The 26317-nt window shown below is 38.8% G+C and overlaps 1 protein-coding gene across 7 annotated transcripts in view; it reads right to left on the bottom strand.

Moving 5' to 3' along the window:
• ANKRD46 (ankyrin repeat domain 46) overlaps positions 1 to 26047 on the bottom strand; it is a 34985-nt gene extending 8938 nt beyond the window's left edge. The window contains exons 1-3 of one of the 7 annotated variants that reach the window (XM_082601494.1): positions 25924 to 26038; positions 3217 to 3317; positions 134 to 470 (exon numbers count right to left, since the gene is read on the bottom strand). In XM_082601494.1, the coding sequence (XP_082457620.1) occupies positions 134 to 444 (311 nt within the window). In that variant the 5' untranslated portion in view covers positions 445 to 470; positions 3217 to 3317; positions 25924 to 26038. The other 6 variants (XM_082601496.1, XM_082601493.1, XM_082601495.1 and 3 more) reach the window with 6 other exon arrangements.
• Between the last annotated feature and the right edge of the window lie 270 nt (positions 26048 to 26317).

Here is a 26317-nt window from a genome sequence, read left to right as displayed (position 1 = left end):
TCCTCAATACCCTTCTGAACTTGTCACTATGCTCGATCAGTGAGGAAACAAAATCAACAGACTCCAAGATTAGATCATTGCTTGACAGACTAATGGGAGGAAGTGACAAGACTTCAAAAACCACAGAACTTACCAAATATCAATTTTGAGTCCATTGGAAACTAAGAATTGAATAGTATCCACATGGCCACAGAGATGAAGAGCTGTGTTTCCCTGATAATCTGTGGCCAGGAGATCAGCACCAAATTTATGTAATAACTGGCAGATGTCTACATTCCCTCGGGCTGCTGCGAGGTGAAGGCCTGTTCTGCCCCTGCTGTCACGGATATTTGGGTCAAAGCCACTTTCCAAAAGCCTCTTGGAGTAGTTAAAGTCTCCATCAATACAGGCTTGTAGCAGGGGCACATTAGTCTGAGAAGAATCATTCACAAAAACGTAGGACATTGTTCAGATGTGGTGACGGAATGTGCCTGTAATGAAATATGAGGTGAGCAAGATTCAGAGAAGTCAACTAAATCAGGACAATGAAGTCATTTAGAAAAGCGCTATTTCTTTTCCTTCTTGGCTTCCTGCCTTTAATAAATTACCTCACTATCAATTATTATATTTTATTTTCCATTAAAGTGTCTCATTTTTTCATATCTGTTGAATCAAAATTGCAATTAAATCACCACAAAGCCGTACTTCACTTTTCATCGTATAAAAAGACTGAGATTTTTTTTTTTTTTGGCCACGCCACGCGGCACCTGGGTCTTAGTTCCCCAACCAGGGATCAAACCTGCATCCCCTGCATTGGAAGCGTGGAGTCTTAACCACTGGACCACCAGGGAAGTCCCTGGATTGAGCTTTTTTAAAGTGAAGCAAGATATAAGTGCTTAGATTTAAGTTTATTACATCGTCAGAAGACAAAGACAGCATGTTCCTTAAACTTCATAAAACTACCTATACATGCACATACACACACACAAATGCTACTACTGGTAGAGATTCTTATTTAAAACAAAGTAATTCTCTTTCATATATTTGCTTTTTATTGTATTTGAGATATTCTATATGGTAAAACAGAATTATCAGCTCAAAAGTTAACTAGATCAGCATGAAAAAAACAATAACTTAATTCACACTCAATAAGGACCTGCTAAATGTTGTGTTTAGAGCATAAACTTCAAATTTTTCATAGAAAGAGAAAAGCTAAGGAAGGCAACAAACTAAATTTAAAAACTGGAAATATCATGAAATTAAGAATTCTGTCCTTTTTACAGTATTGATCCTATTCTGCTTTGTTCTGTGGTTACCTAAATATCTGATTTTGCCAAACTCCCACTGTCTGAAGATGGAGAGATGAGGAAAAACAGGTCTCTGTGGGAATGCAGAGGCAGGAAAAGGCAGCAATCCCAGCTGTGTCCATGCTAATACTTCCCCCATCTGAGTAGCCTCGGTTCACCAGTAGGTGTTTCCACACATCCTTCATTGATACTTCCCCGCCCTCAGCAATTCCTTGGTCTCTCAGTGCATGCGTGCGTGTGTGCGTGCGTGCGTGCGTGTGGATGTGTCTCCACTCCACCTGCAATTGTCCCTTCCTTGGTTCATTTAAGAAAAAGTTAAAGCCTGACAAAAGAAACTTTACTAAGAAGTTAAAGAGAAAACAAACCAAAACAAGAAAACACAGGGGCTTCCCTGGTGGCGCAGTGGTTGAGAGTCCGCCTGCCGATGCAGGGGACATGGGTTCGTGCCCCGGTCCGGGAAGATCCCACATGCCGTGGAGCGGCTGGGCCCGTGAGCCATGGCCGCTGAGCCTGCGCGTCCGGAGCCTGTGCTCCGCAACGGGAGAGGCCACAACAGTGAGAGGCCCGCGTACCGCAAAAAAAAAAAAAAAGAAAAAAAGAAAACACAAAGGCAGAGACCAATGTGTTTGTTAAGATGGCTCCCTTACTCTAAGGTTAAAAAAGCTTAGTCACAGATGAGCTTGGCTTATAATTTATCAGGCAAAGTCTTCCTGGAACACAGATGGAACTGGATGCTAGATCAATCTATTGTGCCTAACCTCCCGGGGATTTAGGAAAGCCTGGCTCTGGAGTTCGGTGAGATTCTTGGCCCCTGCTCCTTTTGGCCTGGTTTCCAGCAGAGCCGCTGTCCCTCTGTCCCCGGGCCACCGTAAGCTCTGCTGCTGCCATGCGTGCAAGGGGGAAACATTAACACAGACTGAGAGCCTGTTCTGAGCCAGGCACTGCGTTAAGGGGTCTTAATGAATTTTATTTAATCTTCCTAACAAGTCCATAGTAAGATTTATTATACCTGAATTTTAGTAAGGAGCCATTGAAGGATTTTAAGTCAAGGAAATGGCATGGTCTTAGTAAATTAGTGTTTCAGAAAGATGACTTTCTGGCAATACAGAGAGGTTAGTTTGGAGGGGGTCAAGATTGGAGACAGGGAGATCAATCAGTATGTCATTGTAGAGATCCAGGCAAGAAATGATGATAGCCTGATCTAAGGCAGTGGCAGAGAGAAGGGGGCATACTGGAGAGGGATACACTGGTTAGAATGAACACAACTCAGGTGACCTGTTGGATATAAAGGGTGAGAAGGAGCTGTTAAGGATAATTCTAAATAACGGGAAAATATGTTTATGATTAAGAATTACAGGGCTCAAGAGAAGACAAACCTCAGATTACGATACTATATAATGCTTTTTAAAGAAATTAACCCAATGGGAAGATGTTTCTCAAAAAAACAGTCAAGAATTCTCTTTCAAGGGTAATCTCCCTATTTTCCCCTACGGTAGTCATTGGATTGGATCATAAAAAAGACAGAGGTATCACAAGCTTTTAAAAAATTAAAATACCACATATCAAGTGCTTTTCAAGAGGTACGGTGTTTCGGTTAAATTCTCTAAGAATAGATAATGAAAAACAATCTACTTGGTCTTTTTGGTTCAAACAGTTAAGAATTCTTGTGGTTTGCAGACTGGGATTCTTTCGAATATCAGCTCAGTAAAAAGGACAAGTCTTTCTTGTCTATTTTTTAAGTGAGAATAAACATGGTTTATTTTGTGATTTCTTTGTGTCCTTGAGAAACTACTAACCTCCAAATTTAATAAGCCCAATGATAGATAACATTTTTCATCTTGACTATAGAACTGAATCTGCCCAAAAGCGAGGCCACAGTTCACTGAAGCTTTCACATGTTGTGAGGGAGTCCACAGTAGAAAATACTCACGCAAGCCTTAAGATTAGATCTTTCTCTCCGTGGTCACACGGCAGTTTCTCTGAATTCTTAAGAAGGTTCAACAGACTATCCAGAAATGTGCCTGCAAGGATCTATAATAAATAGAAAATTCAGTTATAACAAAGATGTGGTGTGAAAAAGGACTTGCTATTCTACTAAACATGGACAAGGTACAGGGACCTGTAGATATTTTCCAGAAAACCTATGGGTAAGGCATCAACTTATGAGGCTACTAAAGTCAATGATGAGTAATAAAGTGGTGAAAAGGAGGAAAGATGGGCTTAATAAGGAGAAGCTCTGTTGCCCACTAACAAGAAAGCATGGTCAGAAAGATGAAAGAAAGAGAGCCAGATTATGTTACCGTCAATAGGGGAGAAACTGCGCTCTGAAAATTCACTCTAACTTACCAGAATCTGGATTGCATATTTTTCCCATTATAAATGGTGGCTACATCTCAGGTTAGCCCGCTAAAGCAATTTTAGAAATAATGCTATTTGCAGTGGGGGAAAAAATTAAAAACAACCAATACTTGTGTTTAAACCAGACAGGTACATTTAAGAAAAAAAAATGTCTAATCTATCTTGAATACTGGTACTTAAATCTCCTCCTGACATTGTCCCCCTACCTTTTCTTTTCAGTGTGAAAGAAAACTGGCTCAAATCTATCTGCAGTCTTTTCCACATGCCTGACCCCACCCCTCCTGCATCTCGGTGCAGCCCCACGCTCACACTTTCGCTGGGACCCCCCCTCAGGTTTCCCCTTAGGTCACTGACATTTGGAGAGTCCCCTGTCAGTCCCACTGCACTCTTCTCTTGAGGGAACGTGGAAGCGAGGGGGTCACGGACAGGCAGCATGGACCACAAAAAATCAATAGTAATTTGTTAGGCAAACATTTACTGTGTGCCCAAAATGTTCCAGATAATATGCTAAGTGGTGAATTTGGGATATAAAGTCTAAATCCCAAATTTATAGTTCCAGCTGAAATTCATGACTTTTACTAGTCATTTACGCTGTCATCAAGTCCCTTTAAATAAACTTATAGGGAATAATCAATGGCATTTTATGAAGCTCCGTTTGCCATATGTAAGTCAGGTTGTATCATAAGGGCTATCAGTGTGAGGTTGGAAGTGAAGACAAACTACATGTGAGGACCAGTCCCACGACAGTTCAGCAAATACCATGATGACATGATAATACACAAAACATTCAACCCTCTTCAACTGTTCCCTATATTTCTGCAAGTCTGTAATACCAGTTTAGACAGACTTCATTATCACTGAGCCACTTAATTGATTTCCCTGAACAAATAGTCTGTGTTCACCCAAAGCCTACTATTTTCCTTTTTTGTCCTGCCCGCTAGAGCTGAGTCTTCATGACTAAAGTCTCTCTCTAATATATTAATATAAGATGTGGCTTTTTCAATGTTAAAATGGTACAGGGGTTATTCTGAAGATAGTAGGATTTATATTATGAAAAGGACAAGTGTAGCTGTTTATTTGGAGATAAGAATTATAGATTATATAGTTATGTATCCCCAAAGTAATCCTAATGTTTCCATAAATCCATAAGAAAGACCATTTTCTGCCAGTTTCTTTTGATATGACAAGGTCACGTAAGAAAACAAACGATCAAATTACAAATTTATGTGATTTCAAACTTAATACTATATAAATGCATTAGACCTAATTACTAGAAACCTGCCAAGAAAATGCTGAAGACCCTAAATAAACCACTAGAAAGCTATTGATAGATTCCCCAAGAAATAATAGAAATGAATAAAAATCGGGACACGTTAACTATTGTCCAAAGGGTGAAGAGGACTAAAGATTTTTTAAATTAAACTTTTTATTTTGAGATAATTGTACATTCAAATTGAGTTGTAAGAAACAATACAGAGAGATCCTGTGTGCCTTTCACTCAGTTTCCCCTGATGGTAACACAGAGTGGAGTAGTACCATATCACAACCAAGATATTGACATTGATACTGTCAGGATACAGAACATTTCCAGCCCTACCAGGATCTTTGCCCTCTTACAGCCACACCTACTCCCCTCCTGCCCCTACCTCTCCTTATCCCCTGGAAACCACTACTGTCTTCCATTACTATAATTCTGTCATTTCTAGAGTGTTACATAAATAGAGCCATACAGTATGTAACCTTTGAGGATTTTTTTTTCACTCAATATAATTCTCTGGAGATTTATCTGGGTTGTTGTCTGTATCAACAGTTTGTTTCTTTTCTACTGCTGAGTAGTATTCCAAGGTATGGATGTACCACAGTTTAACTGTCTACCTACTGAAAGACATCTGATTATCTCCAGTTTTGGGGTGTTACGTTAAGGCTTCTAAAAACATTCAGGTACGTATTTTTATACTAAGTCTTCATTTCTCTGGGATAAATGGCCAGGAGTGCAATGTCTGGGTCATATAGAGGCCTAAAGATTTTGATGAAAAGACTGTTGAGTCTAAATGTGCTCATCTCCATGAAGAAAGGAAGGAAGGAAGGAAGGTCTTCTTTGAGGCCATTTCTCTGGGTGCTAGGAGAGTAAGAGGTTATTTATGGAAGAGTTTGTAGGACCTACCATTTGGAAGGGCTCAGGTGGAAGCCCTGGTATTTACCAAAGGGAATGTGTCATAAGAACCATTCCACAGGCAGAGTTAGAGGCACTAATGTGTGATATCTTTCAAGATTCACAGAAGGCTGAGTCTGTCACCCTGTGAACGGATACGGGCATACTGGAGGCTGCTTTAGAGGTGGGAAAGCAGAAAGGAGAGACGTGACACAGTCTGACTGTCCTGAGAGGCGCTACTTTCAGGAGTGAACAGCACTCTAGAGAGGCGGTTTCTCTACTGTCAGACGTTCAAAGAACTTGGCTACTCCACCCAGAATGCATCTGGAGCTGGAACGCCTGGGTCTGAATCCCAATTCAGCTACTTACTAGCTGTATGACTTAAGCACCCAAAAAATAACAGTTATTGCTCTCCTGGGGCTGGGTACAGTCCTCAACTGTGCTCTAGCTTGCATAGAGCACTGATCCTCTGGTAACACAGCAGTTTCTAACAACCGGGTGACATCTAGTGGGGAGTAAAGACCTCCAGGAAAGAAAAAGAGAACTGGTTCCTCCTGGCAGAAGAAAAACCACAAGAACAGTCAATAATGGGAAGAGTCAAGCCCCAGAAAGTCCTCTGGTTGTTCACCATGGCCTGGTTCTGATTCCTAAGGGACAGTGTCCATAACGGACAATGTCCAATGACTGGCTCAGAGGCTAACTCCCTGGGATTGTTAAAAGCAGGACTTTGGGGGTCAGATCTTAGAGGGCTGGCACAGCTTAGATTTAAAACTCCAACTCCATGCTCTGTGGCACTGACCAGGAAACTTCATGAGGATGGAGGCACTCATCCTTTGGGACAAGGCAGTCACCCAGATCTAAGCAACAAGAGCTCCTAACGCCAAACAGCACTTGTCTCAACCCACATAACAATAAGGAGGTTTTAGTGAAAGCTTGTGAGCCCCCAGCTTGATAAGAAAGTTCTAGTTAACACTCTCTTTCCTTTATATTTTATTTTATGTTAATGTTAGGTCAATCTACAGAACTTTTAGATAAGTATTAAGAACTAATGGAGAGAACGGAGCCTGCGTTTCCGCAGAGCTGGAACTCCCGGCTCGGGGTCTCTTCCCTCTGCTGTCACGGAACTGCCCTGGAGACCGAGGGGAGGGCGGCCTCACTGAGGCTGCCGGTTCTGGAGGGGTCCTGGCAGCCGAGGCTGCGACAGTACTGGGGACCGTGGGCCGGTTGTTTCAACAAGTAACTTAAAGACAAAATGGAAAAACAAGGAGGTTTGTGCCTGAGATCATGTTGACATGAAACCAGGGATGGCCAACTTGTGCCAGCCGTGTGGATGAAAGGCTCTTGGTGCTCCAGCCAGGAGTCAGTGCTGTGCCTCTGAGCTGGGAGAGCCAACTTCAGGACACTGGTCCACAAGAGACCTCCCAGCTCCACATAATATCAAACTGAGAATCTCCCAGAGATCTCCATCTCAACACCAACACCCAGCTTCACTCAATGACCAGCAAGCTACAGTGTTGGACACCCTATGCCAAACAACTAGCAAGACAGGAACACAACCCTATCCATTAGCAGAGAGGCTGCCTAAAATCATAATAAGGCCACAGACACTCCAAAACACACCACCAGACGTGGACCTGCCCACCAGAAAGACAAGATCCAGCCTCATCCACCAGACCACAGACACTAGTCCCCTCCACCAGGAAGTCTGCACAACTTTACTGCACAACTAGTCCCCTCCACCAGGAAGCCTGCACACTGAACCAACTTTAGCCACTGGGGGGAGACACCAAAAACAACAGGAACTGCAAACCTGCAGCCTGAGAAACAGAGACCCCAAACACAGTAAGTTACGCAAAATGAGAAGACAGAAAAACACACAGCAGATGAAGGAGCAAGGTAAAAACCCACCAGACCTAATAAATGAAGAGGAAATAGGCAGCCTACCTCAAAAAGAACTCAGAATAATGATAGTCAAGATGATCCAAAATCTTGGATATAGAATAGAGAAAATGCAAGAAACGTTTAACAAGGACCTAGAAGAACTAAAGAGCAAACAAACAATGATGAACAACACAATGAATGAAATTAAAAATTCTCAGAAGGAATCAAGAGCATAATAACTGAGGCAGAAGAACGGATAAGTGACCTGGAAGATAAAATAGTGGCAATAACTACTGCAGAGCAGAATAAAGAAAAAAGAATGAAGAGAACAGAGGGCAGTCTCAGAGACCTGTGGGACAATATTAAACACACCAACATTTGAATTATAGGGGTCCCAGAAGAAGAAGAGAAAAAGAAAGGGACTGAGAAAATATCTGAAGAGATTATAGTTGAAAACTTCCCTAATATGGGAAAGGAAATAGTTAATCAAGTCCAGGAAGCACAGAGAGTCCCATACAGGATAAATCCAAGGAGAAACATGCCAAGACACATATTAATCAAACTATCAAAAATTAAATACAAAGAAAACATATTAAAAGCAGCAAGGGAAAAACAACAAATAACACACAAGGGAATCCCCATAAGGTTAACAGCTGATCTTTCAGCAGAAACTCTGCAGGACAGGAGTGGCAGGAGAAAAACCTACAACCAAGATTACTCTACCCAGCTAGGATCTCATTCAGATTTGATGGAGAAATTAAAACCTGTACATATAAGCAAAAGCTGAGAGAGTTCAGCACCACCAAACCAGCTCTACAACAAATGCTAAAGGAACTTCTCTAGGCAGGAAACACAAGAGAAGGAAAAGACCTACATTAACAAACCCAAAACAATTAAGAAAATGGGAATAGGAACATACATAGGGATAAGCACCTTAAATGTAAACGGATTAAATGCTCCCACCAAAAGACACAGACTGGCTGAATGGATACAAAAACAAGACCTGTATGTATGCTGTCTACAAGAGACCCACTTCAGACCTAGGGACACATACAGACTGAAAGTGAGGGGATGGAAAAAGATATTCCATGCAAATGGAAATCAAAAGAAAGCTGAAGTAGCAATTCTCATATCAGACAAAATAGACTTTAAAATAAAGACTATTACAAGAGACAAAGAAGGACACTACATAATGATCAAGGGATTGATCCAAGAAGAAGATATAACAACAGTAAATATTTATACATCCAACATAGGAGCACCTCAATACATAAGGCAAATACTAACAGCCATAAAAGGGGAAATCGACAGTAACACAATCATAGTAGGGGACTTTAACACCCCACTTTCACCAATGGACAGATCATCCAAAATGAAAATAAATAAGGAAACACAAGCTTTAAATGATACATTAAACAAGATGGACTTAATTGATATTTATAGGACATTCCATCCAAAAACAACAGAATACACATTCTTCTCAAGTGCTCATGGAACATTCTCCAGGATAGATCATATCTTGGGTCACAAATCAAGCCTTGGTAAATTTAAGAAAATTGAAATCGCATCAAGTATCTTTTCCGACCACGACGCTATGAGACTAGATATCAATTACAGGAAAAGATCTGTAAAAAATACAAACACATGGAGGCTAAACAATACACTACTTAATAACCAAGTGATCACTGAAGACATCAAAGAGGAAATCAAAAAATACCTAGAAACAAATGACAATGGAGACACGACGACCCAAAACCTATGGGATGCAGCAAAAGCAGTTCTAAGAGGGAAGTTTATAGCAATACAATCCTACCTTAAGAAACAGGAAACATCTCAAATAAACAACCTAACCTTGCACCTAAAGCAATTAGAGAAAGAACAAAAAAAAAACCCCCCCAAAGTTAGCAGAAGGAAAGCAATCACAAAGATCAGATCAGAAATAAATGAAAAAGAAATGAAGCAAAAGATAGCAAAGATCAATAAAACTAAAAGCTGGTTCTTTGAGAAAATAAACAAAATTGATAAACCATTAGCCAGACTCATCAAAAAATAAAAAAAGGGAGAAGACTAAAATCAATAGAATTAGAAATGAAAAAGGAGAAGTAACAACTGACACTGCAGAAATACAATGGATCATGAGAGATTACTACAAGCAACTCTGTGCCAATAAAATGGACAACCTGGAAGAAATGGACAAATTTTTAGAAATGCACAACCTTCTGAGACTGAACCAGGAAGAAATAGAAAATATGAACAGACCAATCACAAGCACTGAAATTGAAACTGTGATTAAAAATCTTCCAACAAACAAAAGCCCAGGACCAGATGGCTTCACAGGCGAATTCTATCAAACATTTAGAGAAGAGCTAACACCTATCCTTCTCAAACTCTTCCGAAATATAGCAGAGGGAGGAACACTCCCAAACTCATTCTACGAGGCCACTATCACCCTGATACCAAAACCAGACAAAGATGTCACAAAGAAAGAAAACTACAGGCCAATATCACTGATGAACATAGATGCAAAAATCCTCAACAAAATACTAGCAAACAGAATCCAACAGCACATTAAAAGGATCGTACACCAAGATCAAGTGGGGTTTATTCCAGGAATGCAAGGATTCTTCTATATACGCAAATCAATCAATGTGATACACCATATTAACAAATTGAAGGAGAAAAACCATATGATCATCTCAATCGATGCAGAGAAAGCTTTTGACAAAATTCAACAGCCATTTATGATAAAAACCCTGCAAATGTAGGCATAGAGGAAACTTTCCTCAACATAATAAAGGCCATATATGACAAACCCACAGCCAACATCATCCTCAATGGTGAAAAACTGAAACCATTTCCACTAAGATCAGGAACAAGACAAGGTTGCCCACTCTCACCACTCTTATTCAACATAGTTTTGGAAGTTTTAGCCATAACAATCAGAGAAGAAAAAGAAATAAAAGGAATCCAAATTGGAAAAGAAGTAAGGCTGTCACTGTTTGCAGATGACATGATACTATACATAGAGAATCCTAAAGATGCTACCAGAAAACTACTAGAGCAAATCAATGAATTTGGTAAAGTAGCAGGATACAAAATTAATGCACAGAAATGTCTGGCATTCCTATACATTAATGATGAAAAATCTGAAAATGAAATTAAGAAAACCCTCCCATTTACCATTGCAACAAAAAGAACAAAATATCTAGGAGTAAACCTACCAAAGGAGACCAAAGACCTGTATGCAGAAAATTATAAGACACTGATGAAAGAAATTAAAGATGATATAAATACATGGAGAGATATACCATGTTCTTAGACTGGAAGAATCAACATTGTGAAAATAAGTCTACTACCCAGAGCAATCTACAGATTCAATGCAATCCCTACCAAACTACCACTGGCATTTTTCACAGAATTAGAACAAAAAATTTCACAATTTGTATGGAAACAAAAAAGACCCTGAATAGCCAAAGCAATCTTGAGAATGAAAAATGGAGCTGGAGGAATCAGGCTCCCTGACTTCAGACTATACTACAAAGCTACAGTAATCAAGACAGTGTGGTACTGGCACAAAAACAGAAAGATAGATCAATGGAACAGGATAGAAAGCCCAGAGATAAACCCACGCACATATGGTCACCTTACCTTTGATAAAGGAGGCAAGAATATACAGTGGAGAAAGGACAGCCTCTTCAATAAGTGGTGCTTGGGAAAACTGGACAGGTACATGTAAAAGTATGAAATTAGAACACTCCCTAACACCATATACAAAAATAAACTCAAAATGGACTAAAGACTTAAATGTAAGGCCAGAAACTATCAAACTCTTAGAGGAAAACATAGGCAGAACATTCTATGACATAAATCACAGCAAGATCCTTTTTGACCCACCTCCTAGAGAAATGGAAACAAAAACAAAAATAAACAAATGGGACCTAATGAAACTTAAAAGCTTTTGCACAGCAAAGGAAACCATAAACAAGACCAAAAGACAACCCTCAGAATGGGAGAAAATATTTGCAAATGAAGTAACTGACAAAGGATTAATCTCCAAAATTTACAAGCAGCTCATGCAGCTCAATAACAAAAAAACAAACAACCCAATCCAAAAATGGGCAGAACACCTAAACAGACATTGCTCCAAAGAAGATATACAGATTGCCAACAAACACATGAAAGAATGCTCAACATCATTAATTATTAGAGAAATGCAAATCAAAACTACAATGAGATATCATCTCACACCGGTCAGAATGGCCATCATCAAAAATTCTAGAAACAATAAATGTTAGAGAGGGTGTGGAGAAAAGGGAACACTCTTGCACTGCTGGTGGGAATGTAAATTGATACAGCCACTATGGAGAACTGTATGGAGGTTCCTTAAAAAACTACAAATAGAACTACCATATGACCCAGCAATCCCACTACTGGGCATATACCCTGAGAAAACCAGAATTCAAAAAGAGTCATGTACCAAAATGTTCACTACAGCTCTATTTACAATAGCCAGGACATGGAAGCTACCTAAGTGTCCATCAACAGATGAATGGATAAAGAAGATGTGGCACATATATACAACGGAATATTACTCAGCCATAAAAAGAAACGAAACTGAGTTATTTGTAGTGAGGTGGAGGGACCTAGAATCTGTCATACAGAGTGAAGTAAGTCAGAAAGAGATAAAGAAATACCATATGCTAACACATATATATGGAATCTAAGAAAAAAAAAAAAAAGGTCATGAAGAACCTAGGGGCAAGACAGGAGTAAAGACACAGACCTACTAGAGAATGGACTTGAGGATATGGGGAGGGGGAAGGGTAAGCTGGGACAAAGTGAGAGACTGGCATGGACATATATACACTACCACATGTAAAATAGATAGCTAGTGGGAAGCAGCTGCATAGCACAGGGAGATCAGGTCGGTGCTTTGTGACCACCTAGAGGAGAGGGATAGGGAGGGTGGGAGACACAAGAGGGAAGAGATATGGGAACATATGTATATGTATAACTGATTCACTTTGTTATAAAGCAGAAACTAACACACCATTGTACAGCAATTATACTCCAAGAAAGATGTTAAAAAAAATGGAAAAAAGAAAAAGAACTAATGGAGAGAACGTGTTCTATTTTAACATATACTTATTATAACGTATCTTTAAATTGGTCTTCCATACCCAATATCACCAACCATACATAATGTATTGATTTATTTTTCATTTTGAAAGGTCACTGGGAAAGGCAAGACTAAGTGCTACAAATGGTTCAAATGGACTGACAGCCTTATGCCTATATAGCAACTTTGATCAGAGATCAAAGCACCACACACTTCAACAAAATTCAAGGGAAAAATGGCGTACCTGAAGAGATGTGCTATCAGACCTCAATGCCTGCATTTTCTAATGTCGAAGTACTAGAACTGAGAATGACATACAGTAAATGGAACCCCCAAATCTGTATTCACTATACCTCACTTGGTTATTCTTACCCTTTTAAAAGGATACAGTTGTTTTTAAAATATAAAATAACTTCAAAGAACCATAAAACAAGAACATCCAATGAATTCATTAAATCCTAACTGCTTGCACTTTAGAATTACTCTTCTTAAAACCTAAGCACTGCACAGATCTACAGAGATTAGGAAAGGGTAAAAAAAAAAAAGCTCAACCTAAAAGAAATTTAGCTGTGCGCAAGTAAAAATTTTAAATAATTTAAACCCCTTCCCAAAATATCGATAATATATTTCTTCAGTCTGTTTATCTTCAGCAGCTATACTTCTCTAATAGAGTGGTCTTAATAATTTCCAAGGCTCAGAAAAGTTAATGTGTCTAAGGCCATATTACTGTATGTGGCAGAGTGGACTTCAAATTTAGTCTATAATATTTACAATATGCCATGCAGCTTCTATACAGTTATGAAGATAACCAGGAGAAAACAGTTCATGCAAAGCTTTGTTACTTGTTCAGAACCGTTTTCTAAAATTCCTGACAGTCTTCCTCTAGAAGACAAAAAATGGGTCGGACCTGTCTGTGCACCCTGGCAGATTACACAGTGCCTGACATGTTATTTCTTGAAATCTAGACATGAGAGAATCCAATAATTCTTTGCTGAATGTACACTCAATTAAGTTCATTGTAACAGGATTTTAAAGTAACATTTTTTTTCTTATGACTAGTTCTACAGTTCACTGTAAAATTCTTAAACTAAATATGAACAAAGAGAAGAAAATAAGTTACTCATAATCCTACCAACTAGAAATAACTATAATTAACATTTTGGTGCTATGGTCTCACAGCTTTTTTTCCTCTACATTTTTAAAATTCATAATATACATACTAATGTTAAACTTTTTAAATTATACTGTGAACATGCTTCCATGTTACCAGTCTTCTATTACAATTTTTAATGGTTATGTTATATTGTATGCATGTACCATAATTTTCTTACTGAATTTCTTAGCACACTAAAACAGAATTTTCCCTATACTTTTTAAATTATTACACAAATTCAAATTCACTGACATTTTAAGCCAATCAAAATGTAGATAGTCTAAGAGAATTTTAAAATAATATTTTTGGTCAAAATTTGACTATCACAATGGGTTTTCAGGCAATGTATTTAAAAGATGTGACACAGATGGATCTGACTATAATGTAAGGCTGGGGAACTAATTTCATTTTTTTATTGGCAAATGGTTTCACTGTGATAGCAATCTTGATGCAATGCTCATTTTGCTCACTATAAAACTTCCAAGATCCTGGTTTACAGTTCATCTTAAACTAAGTTGGATTTAGGATCCTTATTTAACTGTTTTTTTGAAGATTGTCTTGGGTCTGAGATTCACATAAATCTTAGGGGTAGGATTCCAAATTTCAATCTTTGACGTATCTACCAAAACAAAGGCAAAAAATATGTAAATATTTGAGTTCTTAAAAAAAGGAAAAGGGTAGCCCCCCTTCTGAAAGCATGGTAGTAAGTAAACAAAAAAAGAATTGAGAATACTATCCTTTCAGGCTATCGCAGTACCATGAAGAACATTTAAAGGAGGAAGTTTATAAGTAGAACCTTCTGAATTTTACTTCCAAGGCTCAAAAATAATTAACAGAAGTTCAAAAAGAGTAATTTTTACATAAATCTGGACCCACCACAGAAACATTTTTACTTTATATTTAAATCTGTGGAGAACACACGTTTTATGGTATTTCCAAGTCGAATCTGGTAAAATTTTTAATCTTGTGATTTCTTCAATGCCAAGCTATCAATTACTTCATAATTAAAAATGTTTTAATGCACTAAAGGGGAGGTTAATTTCAAATGTGTGAATTACAGATGCTACTTTAAGAAAGGTCAGTTCACTGTGTTTAAGTTCATATAATAATTAAAAGTAGGCTAATCGGGTATGGCTTAGGTGGTGCTCTTAGGGAACAAAGGATTTATTTATGTTTATAAATATTTATTGTTATGTTTATTATTTATAATTAAAAAGGAAAAATGATGTATTTGTATGTTTGCTATTACTCTGCAAACAAGTGCTTAGCAACATGTTAAACATTTATTAAGTTATTATTACTTCAGGTACTGTTTAAGGGTTTTTCCTGTAATAACTAATTTAGTCCTCATGAAAAAAACCTATATGGTAAGTACTATCATTATTCTCATTTTATGGATGAAAAAACTAAGTCCCTAAGTTTGTTTTCATAAGTTTCTTTTTACATAATGAATTAGTTTAGCAAATCTTTTCATCAAAGGTTATATAAAGGGAAACATCAGACTAGCCCACACACTCCAAATTAACTCAGAATTATTTCATTAAAAGTAAACTTTTTAAACTGCGGAAAAACAGATAAAAACATATCTGGAAATGTTTCTTACTTTACAGGAAGCATCAGTCTAACACATATATTCTGATTAATTCTTTGCAATCATTTCACACAAAGTAAACTTTTTTAAGTGTGAGAAAAATAAAAATACTTGGAAATATTTTCCACTTTACAGGGAGTGACTACATTCCTGGACTTGTTATTCTCAACTATTTCTTACTTGTTGGGATAGTGAGAAAACACTTGCCTAAGTTTTTATTTCTCCATCAGGAAATCAAAACACACCAAACAAGAGTTTCTGATATATATTTCCTGCAATATTTATATTACTTATTATTTCTTGCATTATTTAAATTTAGTTACAATTCAAATTTCAGAAAGATATTGGTTTAAAATAAATAAAAATTAACTTTTCACAAAAAGAACATTGTTTATCTTGGATATTTTATTTTACTCTAATGCCTTTCAGTATTTTCCAAAATTTTTACTGTTTACTGTGTTTAAAATTCTTAGCAAGGAACCTCCTCCCATAGAAGTTTCCAATTTATAATCTGTAATTATATAATAAAGACATTAAATAAGCACTGAGAGGTCAATGTGAAGTCTTTCATGCACATGTATTACTTCTGTAATAAAGTTATCTGATTTTTTTAAAAATCAGTTTTTTCCTAGACACAGCTGTATTTTATTTACATGAACTAATGGTGCCACCTTGTGGCCTACCTGGGCTTCAAGAGCAATGTGAGCATCTAGTACAAGCAAGAGGAGTGAGGGCCTTTGAAGTTTCCCTTTGTCCCATTTCACAGTCACTTATTATAATTCTCACTCATTTTGAAACTGTTCAGAATTGGGATGAAGTTCAATTTTCCTTAAAAAAGAAAAGTTTACCTAATATGATGTTGTATGCCAATCATATCTCAATGAAGAAAGAAAAGAAAAGAGAAGAGGTATTCCCTGGCCCGCTGGTTAGGACTCAGCGCTTTCAGTGCCATGGCCCAGGTTCAATCCCTGGTTGGGGAACTAAGATCCCGCAAGCCATGCAACACGGCCAAAAAAAAAAAAAAAAAAAAAAGACCAGTTTACCAAGCAAATAAATAGCATAAATATGATTCCAGGCCTTTAAAAAAATCTAAACCTCATTAAACCCACCTTATCAGACTTCATTTACACAGAATTGTTAAAGTGCTACAAAAATGACTTTCTTAATCATTTCTTTGGTGTTATTTTAAAATATAGGAATTACAACTTTTTTTTTTTTTTTTTTTTTTTTTTTTTTTGCGGTACGCGGGCCTCTCACTGTTGTGGCCTCTCCCGTTGCAGAGCACAGGCTCCGGACGCGCAGGCTCAGCGGCCATGGCTCACGGGCCCAGCCGCTCCGCGGCATGTGGGATCTTCCCAGACCGGGGCACGAACCCGTGTCCCCTGCATCAGCAGGCGGACTCTCAACCACTGCGCCACCAGGGAAGCCCGGAATTACAACTTTTGTAAATTATTCCTTATTTCCTAAATAGTTCACAAAATTTAACCAGAATTCAGCTCAAATAATTTGAAAGCACAAGACTGTGTTCTTAGGAGAAACTTAAGTATTTCTATGAAATTTTTACAGTTGAAGGGCCATCCAGGATCATCTAACCTAGATCATCGAACCCAATCTCCCTGTTTTACAAATAAGGATACTGAGAACCAGAGAGGCTGTAACTTTACATGCCAACCCTCACCTCTAAGGTTCTAGCCCTATTCATGATCTATGGTAGAAATATAAGGTACATCATCTTCAACATAATAGGCTTTCACAGTTCTCCTATAATCTGCTCCCATTCATGCTCTGAATTATGTGCTAGATGGAAGCTAGCTTGTATTGCATCCTTAATATAAAACACCCATTCTAGTGACACAGGACCCTCCCTAAGCTATACAACCCAAGAGAGGACCTAGTGGACTTTGAGGTGTGGTCTGACTGCTGGTAAGGCTATGCAAATCACTCTAGTCTAGAGCTCCATGATGTTTACACTTATGGCCTAGGTAGACCCTTAAAAATCAGGAACTCCTTACACATCATCATTAGACCCACATCCTACTCCACTCATTCCAACCTCTAGGGACCCTGGTAAATAATAAGAATGTGCAATGAAAAAATGACTAAAGACAGGCCTAAGGGGCTAACATAGCCAAACCTTCAAAAACGGCATGTTTATGTATAGATACCATATGGGGTAGTAATTTCCTCTTTCTCCCCACTGGAAATAAGAATTAAGGATGAGACCTTTGGTAGGAAGTGAGTACAGAGTTTTAATAAGAAAGTTGAGGAGTGTCTGAGGCTTTAAAGGGAGCCTTTGGTTCTTTTCCTGCGGTCTCTCCTTTGGACTGTGGGTAACCTATTTCAGGAGGCATCTTTTGATACCCTGAGAAAAGAAAGTAGTGAGTTATATGCTTAGAAATGGCTCTAGGTTCAAGAAAGAGAAATAGGGATTTTTTTTTCCCACTAGGTTTTTTCTGTCTTTTTTTAGCCCAGCTTATGAGGATAAAAATAAGTATAGGATTACAAGAAGCAGCTGTTATTTTTTGGCTGGAGTTTTCCTCATGCTGCCACTTAGGAACCTAAGATGTGGGGCAAGAAGTGGGAAATGCCAGTATTGTAAAGTGGAACTGAACCAGCAGGCCTGGTAGCTTCTTTAGTAGAACAGCAATTCTGAATAGAGGGACAATGAATCACAGCAATCCTCTTTCTGACTGAGACCTGGCTCCCACACATTGGATCTGTGAGTTGGCTCAGTTTACTTAGGTCTGGTGTAATCAGGTTCTAGGGTATCTTTCAGAAACGGGAATAGGGGCTGGCAAATCCCTGTATCAGTTTCCCATGGAACTATTTTTATAGACTGCCCAAAGACCTACCAGGCCATTGTGACCAATATGGGAAAGAGTGGTCAGTGATTAAGGTCTCAAGTTTTAACAGATACATGGCTCTTCCAGATGCACTGAAATGTCTTCTCAGCAGAGTTTTTTTCTTAACATTGTCAATTAAAATTGTTTGCTAGGTTTAGCAAATACAAACCTCATTTTCCTTCTGGTCCTTATTTTCAGTCTCTTAAAACGATTTAGTATTTTGTCATTTGGTCTGTGACAAATACTAAAGAGACTGGGAATAATATGGTAAATGTCTTCATTTCAAAATTTTTTTTCTGTATGAACTGTAGATAGTGTCGTGATGTATAAAACTGTTAGGAAGAGTCTTTTTTTTTAAGTTTTAAGTTTTTTTAAGTTTGAACAACTGCTACTTTGAACATTTGTCCTTGTACTCAAGAGAACTGCATTGTCAAGCAAAGATAATTATGATAGGAAAATTATTCTTTAAAATACTATGAAAAGATAATTACTTCATGGTCTTCAAACAATAGATGGGAAGATAAATTTCTTATATTTAGATAAATGAAACAAATTACATTCTCAGAATTCACAAGCTTTGGATTTGGGAAAATGATCTAGGAAGTGAAATGTTTAGCATTTTAAACTACAGAAAAGCATAAGAACAGATACAAAAACAAACTAAAGGCAATCTTTTGGGTTCAAAGTAATTATTAAATTTACTGATATTATAGCACATCCCCCCCATCCCCCCCAGTAATACAAATACAAATAAACCTACAATTGTTTACCGTATATACCGCCTTTTCATACCACTTGCCTTCTATCTTCTCTGGCCCAAAGTTTAGTTTTTAATTATATTTTATTGGATGGTTTCCTGTGTGTAACTTATCACTTAAAATAGATTAACCCAAGAGTTCCTCAAATTTCTCAATGTCAAATACCTTTATCTCCACTTCACTTCAGTCTCCCTTCCTTGGACTTTGTCCTCTGGAACTTGGTTCCACCACCCAGATCCTAACCCCGAACTCTCTCTTAGGACAACTATTTCTGGATTATCTTTTACCCTTTCTACTCTATCACACCTTATAAAATGTCTCCCATTTACATCTCTCAACCTCTTCTTTAGCCCCCTTTTGGCTACCTCGAGCAGGAAGAAATCTGTCTGTACAACTGTCCATCTCTTCAGCCAGCTTCTGGTTCCTTCTAAGGCTCACTCACTTCTAAGGATCACTCCCATTTCCACCAGGGAAGAAGGTGCCTTCCCCATCCAGAGGACCATGACATATAGAAGCAAAGACAATGTGTGTGTAAGTGTAAGGCCAGAGGGGAAGGCCTAAGGGGACTGACAACTGGGTAAAAGATTAAAAAATAACTTCCAGAAAAAATGAAGAATTCTATCAAATTTCAGTGTCAGGGTTCTGCTAACCCAAAGGTACCACTTCCCTCTCAATCTAGGTAAGATTGAAGCTAGAAACCTAACCAGTTAGGTGATCATAAGCTATAAACAGTAAAGGCAGACCTAAAGACTTGAATCAAGAGATTTTTGCTCTGTGAATTTATCAAGAACTATTCTTTATGATAGGCACTGAGGACTACATATTAATCAAAAGATTTGCATCTTAGGTCCTAACTGCCATTTTCTAGGGTACGATCTTAAGCAGTCAGTCTCTAAGAGCCTTGGTTTCCTCATTTGTAAAATTGGGATAATAATATCTGCCCTATCTACTTCACAGTGTTTTTCTACAAAAGGACTTTGAAAACTATAATGCAATATATAAATATAAAATGCTAGATTTTTTGCTTAGTTTCCTAGTGAGAGTCCCCCTTAAAGAAGTTCAGCCTGAATTAAGGGTAAAAGTATTTCCACGTCTTGGTAACAACAGGTAAAAAGATTTCTGCCCTGCAGGAGCTCAGGGGCAGTTCTTAAGAGTCTGGTGCTCTGAAAGGGCAGAGTGAGCAGAGAAATGGGAAGAGACAGTACCAGTACCGTACACTGGAACGTGAGTACACAGGGCAGTTCTGTACACAGACCCATCTGCATACCTTGCCTCCACTTCCACATCACATCCAACACCCACCACTCCACACACCCCCACCCCAACAAAAACACTTCCAAATTTCTGTCAGTGGTACAGGGTTTTTGTTGGGGGGGGGGGTGTGTTTGTGTGTGTGTGTGTGTGTACGCAGATATGCTGTTGAGGTGAAGGCAAGACATCCAGACGGGACTCCAGTAAACCACGCTGCTAATCACCATCCTTGATGCCTTCTTTTCTCCTGACACTGAATCAGACACAAAGACCTGTCAACTCTTCTTTCGTTGTCTCTCAAATTCCTTTTCCTTTCCATTTACACTATTTCCACTCTTACTTTGGGTTCTGACAAACAACCTTATGTGAGAAGTTCTCCAGTGCTTTCCCAGTTGGTCTCTCAGTCTCGTTCTCTCCCCTGTCACCCCCATCCCAGTCAATCTACATTAGGTTGCCATGTTCATTTTCTCATTTCATTCTTTGTGAACATCACTTCCAAGCTAAAAAAAAAACTTTTTAGTGGTTCCCAGGGTCCAAGTATGACCTTTGATCTAGCCTACTCCAATAAACTACTAACCATTCTCCACTTTTACCTTCACCCCTCTACAATTCATTTTCCACATGTAAACAAAATCTTTCAAAAGCACAAATCATTTCATGCCATTCTTCTGCTTTAAATAAGTCGATGGCAACACAACACATTTAAGGTAACATTTAAAACCCTTACCATGGCCTGCAAAAGCCCTGAATGATTTCGCTCCTGCCTACCTCCCCAATTTTAGCTTTCACCATCCCCCCTTCTTGCTCTCTATACTCTAGCCCCGTCTGCCTCCTTCATGCACCCTGAAGCTCCTTTCTACCTTAGAGCCTTTGCACTTACTCTCCCCTCTACTGGAATGTACTTCCTCTGGATAGATCTTCACTTAACTGGCTCATTCTCAGCACTCGGGTCTCAGCTCAAATGTACTTATCCCCACAACTTACTTCTCACATCACCCTGTTTACTTCATTCCTGTTCTTACCACAGTCTATAATTTTATTATTTGCTTATTTGGTTAAGCATTTCCTGTATATCTCCATTTGAAAATAAGTTCTTTGAGGGCAGGAGCTTGCCTGTCTTGATAACATGATCCACAGTGTCTAGCAGTGCCTACTGCAAACTAAGTGCTCATTTCATACTTTTTTGGTTAAATGAATGTATGGTACAAATGTAATATAAAGTATGCATTCAAACATACGTTCAGTGGAGTCTGGAAATCAGCATACATAATGCCTAAATGGTGACAACAGGAATGAAGACACCCACTGAAGGTGGCCACAGACTATAACTACACTAAAAAGATAAACAACAAGGTCCTACTGTATAGCACAGGGAACTATATTCAGTATACTATGATAAATCATAATGGAAAAGAATATGAAAAAGAATGTATATATATGTGTATAATCACTGAATCACTCTGCTGTGCACCAGAAACTAACACAATGTTGTAATCAACTATACTTCAATAAAATAAAATTTCTTAAAAAGTTACGTGAAACACCAAAAAAAAAAAAAAAGAGAGAGATAGTGACTCTTCATCAACATGGTGAGACTGACCTTTGTTAATCTTCTAGGTGAAAATAATAAAATGTTGTTTCACTTTGTCTACTACTGATTTCAAATAAAGCTGAAAAATTTTCAAAAAAAACCCCTCACACACACAAAAAAAGGGAAACCATGTTCATATGACTACTTCTTGAAAGTCTTTTGATGTCTAAGAAGTAGGAATTACTTAGAAATAATAAACCAATATTTGCTACCTCCTTCCATAGCAGGCACATGTTCGCTAGAAATGAAATATTAAAGCAAAATGAAAGTATGGATATTTCAATACTTATTTTATATAATATGGAAATATTAGCACTAATACTGGTTATTTTATTTTTTTAAATTCAGAATTCATGTCTTAACAAGTAAAATTAAATGTTCAATACACCTCAAAAACATTAATAACATTTCAGAGCATCAAATAAAACATAAACCGATAAAAATCTAACTGGGCATATACTATCATCCTAATAAGAATCAGCAGAAAAATAAAGTGAAATATTATCTAAAAATAAACCACATGAAGTAATAAAAATGGCAAGAATCCCAAAAAACTGAACACGAAACATGAATTTGATTTTTTCTGACAGCATAATTTTACAAGTGCATCACTAGCACTGCAGATGAGTTGTGAGCATATTTTTGTGCAAAGTTTTCCAGCTGCTGAAAAATCTCTCTATATTAACTGGAGGCCACATAACGGTAATATAATTCCACACCTTCTGACTCCATCTTCAAATCGTTTGATCTCTTCTTTTAATTACTTCTTTATTTTTGCAGGAACTGCAATCTTATTATTGCTAATGAGCTTTTAGCTGTGTCAGAGAAAACATTTCCAATTTGTCATCTCTTAATTTCATCAGGGATATCTCAATCAATTTCAGTACGCTCAATTTTAAATTTTGCTTACTTGGAAAGTTTCTGAATTAGTTAGGATTATTTTTACAACAGAAGATTTGATTTGACAATTTTCTTTCTCCTCTTGAGATAATGGAAATACAGAAGAGAAGTTTTTTTAAAACACATGTAGCACCATTCTCCCACCAGAATGGGAGAAAATATTTGCAAATGAAGTAACTGACAAAGGATTAATCTCCAAAATTTGCAAGCAGCTCATGCAGCTCAATAACAAAAAAACAAACAACGCAATCCAAAAATGGGCAGAAGACCTAAATAGACATTTCTCCAAAGAAGATATACAGATTGCCAACAAACACATGAAAGAATGCTCAACATCATTAATCATTAGAGAAATGCAAGTGAAAACTACAATGAGATATCATCTCACACCGGTCAGAATGGCCATCATCAAGAAATCTAGAAACAATAAATGCTGGAGAGGGTGTGGAGAAAAGGGAACACTCTTACACTGCTGGTGGGAATGTGAATTGGTACAGCCACTATGGAGAACAGTATGGAGGTTCCTTAAAAAACTAAAAATAGAACTACCATATGACCCAGCAATCCCACTATGGGCATATACCCTGAGAAAACCATAATTCAAAAAGAGTCATGTACCAAAATGTTCATAGCAGCCCTATTTACAATAGCCAGGACATGGAAGCGACCTAAGTGTCCATCATGGGATGAATGGATAAAGAAGATGTGGCACATATATACAATGGAATATTACTCAGCCATAAAAAGAAACGAAATTGAGTTATTTGTAGTGAGGTGGATGGACCTAGAGTCTGTCATACAGAGTGAAGTAAGTCAGAAAGAGGAAAACAAATACCGTTTGCTAACAGATATATATGGAATCTAAGGAAAAAAAAAAGGTCATGAAGAACCTAGGGGTAAGACGGGAATAAAGACACAAACGACCTACTAGAGAATGGACTTGAGGATATGGGGAGGAGGAAGGGTAAGCTGGGACAAAGTGAGAGAGTGGCATGGACATATATACACTACCAAACGTAAAGTAAATAGCTAGTGGGAAGCAGCCGCATAGCACAGGGAGATCAGCTAGGTGGTTTGTGACCACCTAGAGGGGTGGGATAGGGAGGGTGGGAGGGAGACGCAAGAGGGAAGAGATATGGGAACATATGTATATGTATAACTGATTCACTTTGTTATAAAGCAGAAACTAACACACCATTGTAAAGCAATTATACTCCAATAAAGATATTAAAAACAAAAAAACTGCTTCTGCTGCTTCTCTGGCGCTCCCTATCCCTCTTCACTGCTTTATTTTTTTTCTAAGCAACTGTTACCATCTGACTGGATATATTTTAATTTTTATAAAGTATTTTATTTACTGTCTCCATCCCCACCTTCCTCCAGTGGAATGTTACCTCCCGGAGGACAAGAATGTTGTTTTCTTTTGTTCCTCTTGCATCCCCAATGCTTAGAACAGTGCTTGGCCCTGGGAGGCACTCAGTGTACATTTGCTACAGGAATGCTGAACATGCAAACTCTTAAATCCTGATAAGGCTAAGTGATTTAGGACACTACAGTATCTAAGTTCTTTCCACAAAAGGAAATACCATTTCCCTTCTGACATTGACAGAAACTGGAAATCTTTCTCTTCCATATAGTAACACAATCTGCTCTAAATAACATGCCCCAAACCTCTTAATTCCTTTTTATTTCAGTCTTTCCTACATTCTCTAAAATATTAACTTTCTGTCATCGAAAAATCTTTCATTTCCCTTCAACACTACTGCACATAATATTGCAAAGGCAAAGTGAACTCACTACAAAGGGTATCAAAATGCAAATAATGAAGAAAAGTCATGAAGCTCATTAACAACCAAATAAACCCAACTCTACTTCAAATCAAAGTGCATCAGAGTGGTGAGGGCCCTAGTTCATGTTTAACTTTATTATCACTATACTCCTTAATGAGTAAACATTTTTCTCATTAAACTCCTTTTAAACTAAAAACAAGTTGGTACAGAACTCTTGCATTTAGCCATGAAAATTAAACCTGAGAGAAATCAGTTCAAGCTAGAAGTCAAATTAATAAGCAAATAAAAGTCTTAGGGAACATGTTTGGACAGGTAACAAGTAGAAGCACAGGAGTAAGGGAGATGACGTTCAAATCCCAGCTCACCCTTTACTAGCTGTCTGACCTCGGACAAGTAAATTCAGACTCTGTTCCTCAGTTTCCTTACCTGTAAAATGGAAATGGTACTTCCTACGGTTGCTACAAGGATTAAATAAAGGTACTAGGTTTTAAAGCATCCAGCACAATGACATATAGTAAGCACTGAAGAGAGCTATTACTATAATTCCTACATCACTGATAATACAGCTCTTTAAGCTAGGAGCTCCTTGGTACCACCGTCATTTTTTAAAGAGTGAGAAGGGGGGTTACTATTCAATGGTATATTTTTTTTACCTCGTTATGTTCTGTAGCTAATTCTGAACACTGTGGACCGTTCTGAAGAATAAACGTGTTTTTCTCGAGGCAGAGTACTGTACTGGAAGACAATCTGCTTCCAGCATTGCATGTGAATAAGAGGCAATGCTGTCTTTTAACTCGGACACCCGGGGTCGTGTGCCATCGGGACAGTCCACTCACCTCTCAGCAGCTTCTGTTTACGCCTAAGACTGCGGGCGCCTAGTAAACGGCCACGTACTATCTGTGCCAACGCCAAGACACAGCGCACCTTCTCGGGCCCGACGCCGAGAAGCCGGCCGCAGACTTCGGCTTGGACCTCCGACCTTGCGAAGCCACGCGAGCACGCCCGCCCCAGCCCCGCCCGCCGCGGCGGCCGACCGCGCAGCCTTTACCCACAAAACCCCCAGAACACTCGCAGGCCCTCCCAGCTCTCGCGTGCGGCACAGACCCGCCAGGAAGCCACCCGTCGCACCACCACGGGTCTGGTTCCCTGCAGCCAGGCCCCGGGCCGATGCTTTCCAGTGCTTCGGGGTTGGCGGGAGAGGTGTCAGTGGCTTCCGTCCGGAGGCCACTCGCGGGCCGAGGCCCAGGTACCTTCGAGTCGGCCGAGCAGCGGTGACAGCGGCAGCACGTTCCCGACGGCGGCGGCGCCTGCGGCGGCGGGCGGAGGAGAAAGGCTGGCCACTGAGACGAGTCGGGGGCCCCAGCTGGCCAGAGCGGCCTCACTGCGCCGCGGCTGGTGCTCCCCCTGGAGGCGGGCATCCCGCACGGCGGCTCTGCCGGCTCTGAATCAAAAACTCAGTGATTCCGCTGTGAACTAGGCAAAGTACCAAAACTGCGACGGGGGAGAAGAGAAAGACAACAGAAAGAGGTTTCATCGATTTGAGTCCAGGAGCATTTTGCATTTTTCACGTCTTTTTCTAAAGAAACATACCACCCCTAAGCTAAATGCAGGCTTCATAGGCAAGGACAGTTTTACCAAGAGCTG

The sequence above is a fragment of the Mesoplodon mirus genome (genome assembly GCF_964341445.2).
Source record: "Mesoplodon mirus genome assembly, chromosome: 16".
Lineage (NCBI taxonomy): Eukaryota > Metazoa > Chordata > Mammalia > Artiodactyla > Ziphiidae > Mesoplodon > Mesoplodon mirus.
Note: the sequence above shows the minus strand (reverse complement) of the source record. Positions and strands in the feature narration are given on the sequence as shown.